Genomic DNA, 14,026 nt, shown 5'->3' with positions numbered 1-14,026 from the left:
GCAGCATAACCTCCCTAGTCTTAAACTCCATCCCTCTAGCAATGAAGGACAAAACTCCATTTGCATTCTGAATCACCTGTTGCACCTGTAAATCAACTTTTTAAGACTCATGCACCAGCACACCCAGGTCTCTCTGCACAGCAGCACGTTGTAATATTTTATCATTTAAATAATAATCCCTTTTGCTGTTATTCCTACCAAAATGGATAACCTCACATTTGTCAACATCTGCCAGACCCTAGCCCATTCACTTAATCCATCCAAATCCCTCTGCAGACTTCCAGTATCCTCTGCACTTTTCGCTTTACCACTCATCTTAGTGTCATCTGCAGACCTGGACACATTGCCCTTGGTCCCCAACTCCAAATCAGCTATGTAAATTGTGAACAATTGTGGGCCCAACACTGATCCCTGAGGAACTGCTAGCTACTGATTGCCAACCAGAGAAACACCCATTGATACCCACTCTTTGCTTTCTATTAATTAACCAATCCTCTATCTATGCTACTACTTTACCCTTAATGCCATGCATCTTTATCTTATGCAGCAACCTTTTGTATGGCACCTTGGCAAAAGCTTGCTAAATATCCAGATGTACCACATCCATTGGCTCCCCGTTATCTACCGTGCTGGTAATGTCTTCAAAAGATTCAACTAAAGTAGTTAGGCACGACCTGCCCTTTATGAGCTCATGCTGCATCTGCCCAACAGGACAATTTCCATCCAGATGTCTCACTATTTCTTCCTTGATGATAGATTCTAGCATCTTCCCTACTACCGAAGTTAAGCTCACTGGCCTATAATTACTCGCTTTCTGCCTACCTCCTTTTTTAAACAGTTGTGTCATGTTTGCTAATTTCCAATCCACTGGGTCCACCCCAGAGTCTAGTCAATTTTAGTAAATTATTACCTGTGCATTTGCGATTTCCCTAGCCATCTCTTTTAGCACTCTGGGATGCATTCCATCAGGACCAGGAGACTTGCCTACCTTTAGCCCCATTAGCTTGCCCATCACTACCTCCTTAGTGATAGCAATCATCTCAAGGTCCTCGCCTGTCATAGCCTCCTTTCCATCAGTCACTGGCATGTTATTTGTGTCTTCCACTGTGAAGACCGACCCAAAAAACCTGTTCAGTTCCTCAGCCATTTCCTTATCTCCCATTATTAAATCTCCCTTCTCATCCTCTAAAGGACCAATATTTACCTTAGCCACTCTTTTTTGTTTTATATATTTGTGGAAACTTTTACTATCTGTTTCTGTTTTCTGAGCAAGTTTACTCTCATAATCTATCTTACTCTTCTTTATAACTTTTTTAGTAGCTTTCTGTTGCCCCCTAAAGATTTCAAGGTCCTCTAGTGTCCCACTAATCTTTGCCACTTTGTATGCTTTTTCCTTCAATTTGATACTCTCCCTTATTTAGAACATAGAAAGTAGAAAAATACAGCACACAACAGGCCTGGAAAATAGGCAACAGGTTTAGATAAAGGATCTGGATCGGCGCAGGCTGGGAGGGCCGAAGGGCCTATTCCTGTGCTGCAATTTTCTTTGTTTCTTTTTTCTTTACATGCTTGGTCACCTCCTCAAAGAAGTCAATAAGACTTGTAGGGCAAGACCTACCCCTCACAAATCCGTGCTGACTATCCCTAATCAAGCAGTGTCTTTCCAGATGCTCAGAAATCCTATCCCTCAGTACCCTTTCCATTACTTTGCCTACCACCGAAGTAAGACTAACTGGCCTGTAATTCCCAGGGTTATCCCTATTCCCTATTTTGAACAGGGGCACGACATTCGCCACTCTCCAATCCCCAGTGCCATCCCTGTTGACAGTGAGGACGAAACGATCATTGCCAGCGGCTCTGCAATTTCATCTCTTGCTTCCCATAGAATCCTTGGATATATCCTGTCAGGCCCGGGGGACTTGTCTATCGTCAGGTTTTTCAAAATGCCCAACACATCTTCCTTCCTATCAAGTATCTCCTCGAGCTTACCAGTCTGTTTCACACTGTCCTCTCTCATTTGTAAACACTGAAGAAAAGTACTCATTCAAGACCTCTCCTATCTCTTCAGACTCAATACACAATCTCCCGCTATTGTCGTGCATCGGACCTACCCTCGCTCTAGTCATTCTCATATTTCTCACATATGTGTAAAAGGCCTTGGGGTTTTCCTTGATCCTACCTGCCAAAGATTTTTCATGCCCTCTCTTAGCTCTCCTAATCCCTTTCTTCAGTTCCCTCCTGGCTATCTTGTATCCCTCCAGCACCCTGTTTGAACCTTGTTTCCTCAGCCTTACATAAGTCTCCTTCTTCCTCTTAACAAGACATTCAACCTCTCTTGTCAACCATGGTTCCCTCACTCGACCATCTCTTCCCTGCCTGACAGGGACATATATATCAAGGACACGTGGTATCTGTTCCTTGAACAAGTTCCACATTTCACTTGTGTTCTTCCCTGACAGCCTATGTTCCCAACTTATGCACTTCAATTCTTGTCTGACAGCGTCGTATTTACCCTTCACCCAATTGTAAACCTTGCCTTGTTGCACGCACCAATCCCTCTCCATTACTAAAGTGAAAGTCACAGAATTGGGGTCACTATCTCCAAAATGCTCCCCCACTAACAAATCTATCACTTGCCCTGGTTCATTACCAAGTACCAAATCCAATATGGCCTCCCCTCTGGTCGGACAATCTACATACTGTGTTAGAAAAGCTTCCTGGACACACAGCACAAACACCACCCCATCCAAACTATTTGATCTAAAGAGTTTCCACTCAATGTTTGGGAAGTTGAAGTCACCCATGACTACTACCCTGTGACTTTTGCACATTTCCAAAATCTGTTTCTCAATCTGTTCCTCCACATCTCTGCTGCTATTGGGGGGCCTATAGAAAATTCCCAACAAGGTGACCGTTCCTGTCCTATTTCTGACTTCAACCCAGTAGGCAGATCCTCCACAAACTGCTTTTCTGCAGCTGTTATGCTATCTCTAATTAACAATGCCACCCCCCCCCCCCCCCCACCTCTTTTACCACCCTCCCTAATGTTATTGAAACATCTATAACCAGGGACCTCTAACAACCATTTCTGCCCCTCTTCTATCCAAGTTTCCGTGATGGCCACCACATCGTAGTCCCAAGTACCGATCATGCCTTAAGTTCACCCACCTTATTCCTGATGCTTCTTGCGTTGAAGTATACATACTTCAACCCATCTCTGTGCCTGCAAGTACTCTCCTTTGTCAGTGATCCCTCCCCCACTGCCTCACTACACGCTTTGGCATCCTGAATATCGGCTACCTTAGTGCTGGACTACAAATCCAGTTCCATTCCCCTGCCAAATTAGTTTAAACCCTCCCGAAGAGTACTAGAAAACCTCCCTCCCAGGATATTGGTACCCCTCTGGTTCATATGCAACCCATCCTGCTTGCACAGGTCCCACCTTCCCCGGAATAGAACATAGAACAGTACAGTACAGAACAGGCCCTTCGGCCCTCAATGTTGTGCCGAGCCATGATCACCCTACTCAAACCCACGTATCCACCCTATACCCGTAACCCAACAACCCCCCCCCTTAACCTTACTTATTAGGACACTACGGGCAATTTAGCATGGCCAATCCACCTAACCCGCACATCTTTGGACTGTGGGAGGAAACCGGAGCACCCGGAGGAAACCCACGCACACAGGGGGAGGACGTGCAGACTCCACACAGACAGTGACCCAGCCGGGAATCGAACCTGGGACCCTGGAGCTGTGAAGCATTTATGCTAACCACCATGCTACCCTGCTGCCCAATGCGCTCCAATTATCCAAATACCTGAAGCCCTCACTCCTACACCATTCCTGCAGCCACGTGTTCAACTGCACTCTCTCCCTATTCCTAGCCTCGCTATCACGTGGCACCAGCAACAAACCAGAGATGACAACTCTGTCTGTCCTGGCTTTTAACTTCCAGCCTAACTCCCTAAACTCGTTTATTACCTCCACACCCCTTTTCCTACCTACGTCGTTGGTATCAATGTGCACCACGACTTCTGGCTGATCACCCTCCCCCTTCAGGATCCTGAAGACAGGATCCGAGACATCCCTGGCCCTGGCACCCGGGAGGCAACATACCTTCCGGGAGTCTCTCTCGCGACCACAGAATCTCCTATCTATTCCCCTAACCATTGAATCTCCTATTACTATTGCTTTTCTATTCTCCCCCCTTCTCTTCTGAGCCCCAGAGCCAGACTCAGTGCCAGAGACCTGGCCGCTAGGGCCTTCCCCCGGTAGGTCATTCCCCCCCCCAACAGCATCCAAAACGGTATACTTGTTTTGAAGGGGATCGGCCACGTGGGATCCCTGCACTGTCTGCTTGTTCGTTTTCTTTCCCCTGACTGTAACCAGGCTACTCTTGTCCTGTAGCTTGGGTGTGGTTACCTCCCTGTAACTCTTCTCTATAACCCTCTCTGCCTCCCAGATGATCCGAAGTTCATCCAGCTCCAGCTCCAGTTCCTTATCACGGTCTCTGAGGAGCTGGAGTTACTTCCCGCAGGTATAGTCAACGGGGACACCGGTGGTATCCCTCACCACCCACATCCTACAGGAGGAGCATGCAACTGCCCTAGTCTCCATCCCCTCTTACCTTACAGAATATAGCTGCCCTGTGGATCATTGGATTCCCAACTAATCGCCTCAAAATTGTACACATTATCACACACTTCTGAAGAAGTAATGTGATTATTTTACAATAATATTATTGTGAAAAAATCATTTACTTTGCCAATGCATTGGAAGAGCACTACTACAGAGAGTGTCTCTGAAGCTGGACCGTACTCATCTGGGAAAGCATTAGACAGTTATACATTGAGAAACACGTAGGCAGTACATTGCTTAAATTCCAACATTTCCTGTTTTAGGTTTATATATTAAATATTATATATTAAATAAATACTTCTGTTTGCCAATTTTTACCAAGTAGGATGTCTGTTATCCCAAGCATTATTTGTTTTCCCTATCTCCCAGAGACTCCTCCTAACCTCTCCCCTGATGCTTGTTGCTACCAGGCTAGGCCTTTTACTGAAAAGTCAGGTCTTTGAGATAGTCCCGAACTCACCACGCATTCAGAATCCATACAGTGCAGAAAGAGGCCATGTAGCCCATCGGGTCTGAACTGATCCTCTGAAAGAGCACCCTGCCGAGGCCCATTCTCACACCTTATCCCCACCTAACCTGCGCATCTTTGGACTGTAGGAGGAAACCAGAGCACCCAGAGGAAAGGAGACAGCTGAGGTTTGCTGATACTAGCTGGCTGTTAACTGTGTAAGCATCCAGCTAGCGATGCCTGTGTGTCTTTGCCCTGGGTGTGGAATTTTATCATGGGACAATTTAGCGTGGCAAATCCACCTACCCTGCATATCTTTGGGTTCTGGGGGTGAGACCCACGCAGACACGGGGAGAATGTGCAAACTCCACATGGACAATGACCTGGGGCTGAATTCGAACCCAGGTCCAAGGTGCCGTGAGGCAGCAGTGCTAACTACTGCGCCACCGTGCCGCCTTCTTACTTGACCTTTCTAATACAAAAATAGTTTTCAAATTTCTCTAACAGTCCCTCTTGTAAGTTGCATAGATTCCCTGATTGCTTTTGATGTAATCATTTAACACCTGTAAAGACCCCTTAATAAACCATACTCTGTTGCTTGCCCCAATAAATTGTTGTAATAAACTATATTAATTATTTCTTTACCATGAAACATGTACACTGCATAAGTAAAGTCGCCACAGTACCAGAGGACCATAGGCTGCTTTTCCCTTTGAGGGGGAGAGCTGGCTGGCTGGTGGTGATTTAACCTGGGGATCACCAAACCTCAGGAGAGGGGCAAGGTTGAAAAGGCAAGGCCTTCATGAATAACCTCAGCCGGCATGGGAATTGAACCCATGATGTTGGCCTCATTCTGCATCACAAACTAGCTGCCCAGTCAACTGAGCTAAACTGGCCCCTAATCACACTGACATGTCTGGAATGGGCCAATTGCCCTTTATGAAGTGTTCTTCTGATTTTTTTTCTGAATATTTCATCGAATGGATAAATTTTGGTTGTTTGCACCATCTGTGATAGAATCTTTGAGGAGTTGTTAATTTATTAATTCACGGGCTGTGAATTACTCTTGAGAAGGTGGTTGTGAATCACCACCTTGAACCGCTGCAGTCTCTTTGAGTGTAGGTACACCCACAGTGCTGTTAGGGAGGGAGTTCCAGGATTTTGACTCCGTGACAGTGAATAAATGGCAATATTTTTTCAAATCAGAATGGTGTGGGGCAGCACGGTGGCCTAGTGGTTAGCACAACCGCCTCACGGCGCTGAGGTCCCAGGTTCGATCCCAGTTCTGGGTCACTGTCCGTGTGGAGTTTGCACGTTCTCCCCGTGTCTGCGTGGGTTTCGCCCCCACAACCCAAAAATGTGCAGAGTAGGTGGATTGGCCACGCTAAATTGCCCCTTAATTGGAAAAAATAATTGGCTAATCTAAATTTATTAAAAAAAAATCAGAATGGTGTGTGATTTGGAGGGAAACTTCCAGGTGGTGGTGTTCCCAGGTATCTGCTACCCATTTCCTTCGAGATGGTAGTGGTCACATATTTAGAACGCGCTATCAAAGGAACCTTAGTGAGTTGCTACAGTACATTTTGTAGATGGTATACATGGCTGCCACTGTGTGTTGGTGGTGGAGGGAGTGAATGTTTGTGGAAGGTGTGCCAACCAAGCTGGCTGCTTTGTCCTGGATGGTGTCAAGCTTCTTGAGTGTTCTTCGACCTGCACTCATCCAGGCAAGTGGAGAGTATACCATCACATTCCTGGCTTGCAGATGGTGGACAGGTGTTGGGGAGTCAGGAGGTGAGTTACTCACCTCAGAAGTCCCAGCCTCTAACTTGCTGTTGTTGCCACAGTAAAATGAAATGTAAATGTCACCACAGTCCCAGAAGACTGCTCTCCGCTTTGAAATTTGACTGGTGGTGATTTAGCCTGAGGATCATTTAACTGAACTAGCCGAGCCATATGTGACAACAAATTTTTTCCCAAATAATTGTTTCTGGAAACTTGCCCATTACTGATGTTAAACTGACTGGGCTGCAATTGCTAGGGCTATCCTTTCAACTTGCAGACTCAATCTTGAATCTGCCACACAAAAGACTGGTGACATGATAGGAGAACTGCGTCTGAAGGTACCGAAAGAAATAATGGTTTCAGCCACACGGGGGAGCAAAGACATCACGGAAAAACCCAAAGGAAGCAACCTTGGAGAGAAACTGGCCACATGCTCTGCCGAAACTGAACTCGGAGCTGTGAGTAGCAAATATCCAACAGCAACACGTTTAGAACTGGGGGTGTTGCAAAACACAAAGGGAATCAAGCTGGTGCTAAAAATTTATGGCACGTTGTGCACATGCAACTCTTCAATAGTGAAAAATGGTCGCAGTTTTTGTGGGACCGTTTAATGAGAATATAGAGCGATGGAGCTCACACACAAAACAATTCGACTATTTTGATGACGCTAACAAGATAGCAGCAGATATAAAAGTCCCAACATTCCTGAGCATAATTGCGGGGCTGGGGCGTGGGGTAGGGGCAACATTTAACCTCCTTAGGAGTCTAGTATAGCTGGAAAAGCAAGGCACAAAGGCATATGATGAAATGGTGGAAATGTTACAGGGCCACTAGTCACCAAATCCTTTAGCCATAGCATAAAGGTTTAGGCTTCATTAGTGCAACCAAGAAGACGGTGAATCGATAACACAGTTTGTAGCTCCCCTGAAAAGACTGGCTGAACACTGAATTCAGGATGTGTTAAACGATACTATTGGAGATAGATTAGTCTTTGGTTTGTGGAAGGATGCTATTCAAAGGCAATTGTTAACCAAAAGCAACCTGACCTTAAAGAAAGCTTTGGACATTGCTGTATCCTTGAAATTAGCAGCCAAAGAAGCTCAACAGTTGAGTTCAAGCACAGGAATTCACAAGATGCCAACTGAAACCTGACGCAAACATAGACCTGTACTTGCCATTGGTATGCAAAAACAGGGAATTCAGCTGTAGTTTGTTGTTGTAAATACTTCATGTACAGAAATTGTGGCAGAAAGGGCCACATTGCACGCGCTTGTTGCAAAAAGAAAGAATCTTCAGTCAAAAGCAAGAGCCGAATAAAGCAAATGGCAAGCTGAATCAAGGAAAAAGTGTCCATGTGACTTGAGAAATCCGAAGACGAATTGTCATTAAATGCACAAGCTATGGCTGCTGCAACAAGCCGGGTCAGCGGTGAAGATGGAGGTTGACACTGGGGCAGCTGTCTCGCTGGTGCCAGAGACAGTTTATCAAGAAAAGCTCCAACGTATTGTTCTGCAACTCTTGAAGATAGTGTTAAAAGCTTACCTTGGAAAATGGTTCTGTGGAGGGGTCGTATTAAATTAACAATTAATGCAATTAAATGGACAGGCGGCAAATTTGTCATGCTGTCATGCACATAGTCAAAGGAAATTATCCGGAAATAATGAGAAGAACTGGCTGGAAAGGATCGGATTTAATTGGGCTGAGGTAAATCTCATGACATTCCGAATTCCGAATTGGGCAGCATGGTAGCACAGTGGTTAGCATAGTTGCTTCACAGCTCCAGGGTCCCAGGTTCCATTCCCGGCTGGGTCACTGTCTGTGCGGAGTCTGCATATTCTCCCCGTGTGTGCGTGGGTTTCCTCCGGGTGCTCCAGTTTCCTCCCACAGTCCAAACATGTGCAGGTTAGGCGGATTGGCCATGATAAATTGTGCTTAGTGTCCAAAAAGGTTAATTTGGGGGACTGAAGGCAATACTGCAAATACTGAAAGAGTTTGGAACCTTCTCGGGCTACAAACGTAACCTCGGCAAAAGCGAGACATTCCCAGTGAACCCAAAAGGGGGAGGGACAGAGCTGAAGGGGCTCCTGTTCAAAACGGCCCGGAACAGATTCCGTTACCTGGGGATCCAAATAGCCAGAGACTGGACACAGATCCCCACGTGGAACCTGACCGGCCTGATGGAGGAAGTAAGAAAAGACCTTCAACGGTGGGGCTCACTCCCACTCTCCCTGGCGGGAAGAGTGCAGATGGTCAAGATGAATGCACTGCCAAGGTTCCTCTTCCTATTTAGATCCTTCCCAATCTTCATCCCCAAGGCCTTTTTCCAAAACATAGACAGGTTAATCATGACGTTAGTGTGGGGGAGGGGGGGAAGAACCCGAGAATTCCCAAACTGACACTGCAAAGTGGGAAAGTCAGAGAGGGTCTGGCTCTACCGAACCTACAATACTATCACTGGGCAGCAATGGCAGAAAAAGTGAGGAGATGGGTACAAGAACCCGACACAGATTGGGTACAAATTGAGGAGGCATCCTGTAAAGGAACAACCCACCGGACCCTGGCCACAGCAGCACTCCCATCCTCCACAACAAGGTACACAACGAGCCCAGCGGCCTCACTGAGAACGTGGACCCAGTTGAGACAGCACTTTGGGATAACCAAAATGTCCCTTATGGTCACCATCTGTGGCAATCACAGATTCCCCTCAGCCATGCTAGATGCCACCTTCAAAAGTTGGAGGCCGGACAGGGGCATACTTCCGGTCGGGGACTTCTTCGTAGGGTGCAGACTGGTGACACTGGACGAGCTGACGAAGTGGAAACTATCAAGAGGACAGGAATGGAGACACCTCCAAATAAAGCACTTCCTCCGCAAAGAGATAACAGGGTACCCCGGAGCCCCAGAAAGCATACTACTAGAGGCACAAGCAGCGAGAAGGGGGGGCTATGTGGGAAAATATACGGACAGTTACTGGACAGAGCCCGAACACCATTGGATGGGACCAGACAAAAATGGGAGGCCGAACTGGGGATAGAGGTGGGATGGGGACTCTGAGCAGGGTGAGCTCCACCTCCTCCTGCGCAAGGTTAAGCCTAATGCAGTTCAAAGTGGTGCACAGAGCGCACCTGACCAGAATCCGAATGAGCAGGTTCTTCCCGGAGGTGGAGGACAAATGTGAGTGGTGCCAGAGCGGTACGGCCAACCACACCCACATGTTTTGGGCTTGCCCAAAGCTTGCTGGGTTCTGGACAGTCTTCCCCGAAGCAATGTCCAAGGTTGTGGGGGTGAGGGTGAAGACAAGCCCAATAGTGGCAATCTTCGGGGTATAGGAGCAGCCAGAGTTACACATGGGGAAGGGGGCCAACGCCCTTGCTTTCGCTCCCCTAATCAAACACCGGAGAATCCTGCTCGGCTGGTGATTGGCAGCACCACCCAAAGCTGCAGACTGGCTCGCTGACCTCTCGGAATTTCGCCACCTGGAGAAGATTAAGTACATCCGAGGGTCAGAGGAAGGCTTCCTGGATACTTGGGGGCAGTTCGTCGGCCTGCTCCAAAACCTGTTCAAGGCCAGCAACGAGGAGTAAGCCAGGGGGAAAAAAAGGTGAAGAACCAAAGGACTGCGCAACCCAGGGGGTGGGGGGAAGGAAAATAGGGAAACCACAAGAGAAGAGAAAGGGTGCTGAAACCAATGTGGGGGGGGGGGGGGGGGGGGGGGGGGGGGTGGAGGAAGGGGGGATATCATAGACCGATCCAGAGGGCAGCAAAATGCATGTACAGTTAGTCAAATGAAGGACAAAACAAACCTCTCTATAAAATAAAGCAAATTAGCGCGTGCAAGAAAAATGTAATGTATATAAGTAACAACTGTTGATAAATATGAGAAAAACCAAAAAAAGATTTTTTTTAAAAAAGGTTAATTGGCTGGTTACTGGTTTAAGGGGATGGGGTGGAGGAGGTGTGTGCTTCAGTGGAGTGCTCTTTCCAAGGGCCGGTGCAGACCCGATGGGCCGAATGGCCTCCCTCTGCACTGTAAATACTATGATACTATGAATTGGGATACCCAAAACCTTGAAGAAATATGTCATGTTGAACTGGCAATTTGACTAAATGGAGGGCTCTTTGAAAGAAGCGGAAAGCCCTCAGTAAATACAGTCAGGTTGTACATTTTGCTCAGAAATATGATCTAATTGTTTACTGACAAACAATTGCCTGTCTCCCTGTATACAGTACATCCCTCTGAAAGCCTGGTTATATAGAGACGGCTTTGCTCGATTTTCAAATACCCGATTCTCACTGAGCAGCATTGATGATCACTGTATCCTTTATTGACCACAATAAACGTGGGACATTGACAGATATTCGAATGAATAAAGTGTCATAGATAAATCGCACAGCATCCTCTCATTCTGAGTGACTCACTATAACCCACAGTAACCTCTCTGTAACTCAGTGACGCACAGTAACCTCTCTGTGTAACCCACAGTAACCTCTCTGTAATTCACTGTATCCCACACTAACCTGTGTTTAACTGACTTTAACCCACAATAACCTCTCTGTGTAACCCACTGTAACCCACAGTGACCTCTGTGTAACTCACTGAAACCCACAGTGACCTCTCTGTGTAACTCACGTAATCCATAGTAACCTCTCTGTGTAACTCGCTGTAACCCACAGTAACCGCTCTATAACTCACTGTAACTCACAGTAACCTCTGTGCAACTCACTGTAACCCACAGTAACCTCTCTGTAACTCACTGGAACCCACAGTGACCTCTGTGTAACTCACTGAAACTCACAGTGACCTCTGTATAACTCACTGTAACCCACAATAACCTCTCTGTAACCCACTGTAACACTCAGTAACCTCTCTGTGCAACTCACTGTAACCCACAGTAACCTCTCTGTAACCCACTGTAACACTCAGTAACCTCTCTGTGTAACTCACGTAACCCACAGTAACCTCTCTGTGTAACTCGCTGTAACCCACAGTAACCGCTCTATAACTCACTGTAACTCACAGTAACCTCTGTGCAACTCACTGTAACCCACAGTAACCTCTCTGTAACTCACTGGAACCCACAGTGACCTCTGTGTAACTCACTGAAACTCACAGTGACCTCTGTGTAACTCACTGTAACCCACAGTAACCTCTCTGTAACCCACTGTAACACTCAGTAACCTCTCTGTGTAACTCACTGAAACTCACAGTGACCTCTGTGTAACTCACTGAAACCCACAGTAACCTCTCTGTGTAACTCACTGTAACCCACAGTAACCTCTCTGTGTAACTCACTGTAACCCACAGTAACCTCTCTGTAACCCACTGTAACTCCCAGTAACCTCTCTGTGTGACTCACTGTAACCCACAGTAACCTCTCTGTAACCCACTGTAACTCCCAGTAACCTCTCTGTAACTCACTGTAACACTCAGTAACCTCTCTGTGTGACTCACTGTAACCCACAGTAACCTCTCTCTGTAACCCACAGTGACCTCTCTGTAACTCACTGTAACCCACAGTAACCTCTCTCTGTAACCCACTGTAACCCACAGTGACCTCTCTGTGTAACTCGCTGTAACCCACAGTAACCGCTCTATAACTCACTGTAACCCACAGTAACCTCTGTGCAACTCACTGTAACCCACAGTAACCTCTCTCTGTAACCCACAGTGACCTCTCTGTAACTCGCTGTAACCCACAGTAACCGCTCTATAACTCACTGTAACTCACAGTAACCTCTCTGTGTAACGCACTGTAACCCACAGTGACCTCTCTGTAACTCACTGTAACCCACAGTGACCTCTCTGTGTAACTCACTGTAACCCACAGTAACCTCTCTGTAACTCACTGTAACCCACAGTAACCTCTCTCTGTAACCCACAGTGACCTCTCTGTAACTCACTGTAACCCACAGTGACCTCTCTGTGTAACTCACTGTAACCCACAGTAACCTCTCTGTAACTCACTGTAACCCACAGTGACCTCTCTGTGTGACTCACTGTAACCCACAGTAACCTCTCTGTAACTCACTGTAACCCACAGTGACCTCTCTGTGTAACTCACTGTAACCCACAGTAACCTCTCTGTGTGACTCACTGTAACACTCAGTAACCTCTCTGTAACACTCAGTAACCTCTCTGTGTGACTCACTGTAACCCACAGTGACCTTTGTGTAACTCACTGTAACCCACAGTAACCTCTCTGTAACTCACTGTAACACTCAGTAACCTCTCTGTGTAACTCACTGTAACACTCAGTAACCTCTCTGTGTGACTCACTGTAACCCACAATGACCTTTGTGTAACTCACTGTAACCCACAGTAACCTCTCTGTAACTCACTGTAACACTCAGTAACCTCTCTGTGTGACTCACTGTAACCCACAATGACCTTTGTGTAACTCACTGTAACCCACAGTAACCTCTCTGTAACTCACTGTAACCCACAGTAACCTCTCTCTGTAACCCACAGTGACCTCTCTGTAACTCACTGTAACCCACAGTGACCTCTCTGTGTAACTCACTGTAACCCACAGTAACCTCTCTGTAACTCACTGTAACACTCAGTAACCTCTCTGTAACTCACTGTAACACTCAGTAACCTCTCTGTGTGACTCACTGTAACCCACAGTGACCTCTCTGTAACTCACTGTAACCCACAATGACCTTTGTGTAACTCACTGGAACCCACAGTAAACTCTCTGTAACTCAATGTAACACTCAGTAACCCTCAGAAGTAGATTCTTTACCCAGAGAGTAGTGGGGGCATGGAATGCACTGCCTGTAGAAGTAGTTGAGTCGGAAACATTAGGGACCTTCAGGCGGCTACTGGATAGGTACATGGATTACGGTAGAATGATGGGGTGTAGATTAATTTGTTCTTAACCGAGGACAAAAGTTCGGCACAACATCATGGGCCGAAGGGCCTGTTCTGTGCTGTATTTTTCTACGTTCTATGTTTAACTGTGGAATCTCCTACACTAACCACATTTCTCCTCTCCACTGATCCCTCCTGTTCAGTTCTTTTCCCAGTGGTGACATGGTCTGGACCTCACTCCTTCAGACTGGTGTCATTCTCAGCAGTTTGCAATGCAGAATACTTGTTTGAGAATGGCAGGCATCCTGAAGACTTCTCCTGCCTCTTCCGACTCTTCCTGA

The 14,026-nt window shown here is 46.7% G+C and overlaps 1 protein-coding gene across 1 annotated transcript in view; it reads left to right on the top strand.

The window, feature by feature from the left end:
• Nucleotides 1–14,026, top strand: part of ttll9 (tubulin tyrosine ligase-like family, member 9) — a 130,310-nt gene that overhangs the window by 81,542 nt on the left and 34,742 nt on the right. Inside the window, exon 7 of the mRNA XM_038802878.1 lies at nt 11,099–11,186. Coding sequence (XP_038658806.1) covers nt 11,099–11,186 — 88 coding nt within the window. The remainder of the gene's footprint in view (nt 1–11,098; nt 11,187–14,026) is intronic.

The sequence above is a fragment of the Scyliorhinus canicula genome, chromosome 7 (genome assembly GCF_902713615.1).
Source record: "Scyliorhinus canicula chromosome 7, sScyCan1.1, whole genome shotgun sequence".
Taxonomy (NCBI): domain Eukaryota; kingdom Metazoa; phylum Chordata; class Chondrichthyes; order Carcharhiniformes; family Scyliorhinidae; genus Scyliorhinus; species Scyliorhinus canicula.
This window is presented reverse-complemented; position numbering and strand designations above follow the sequence as displayed.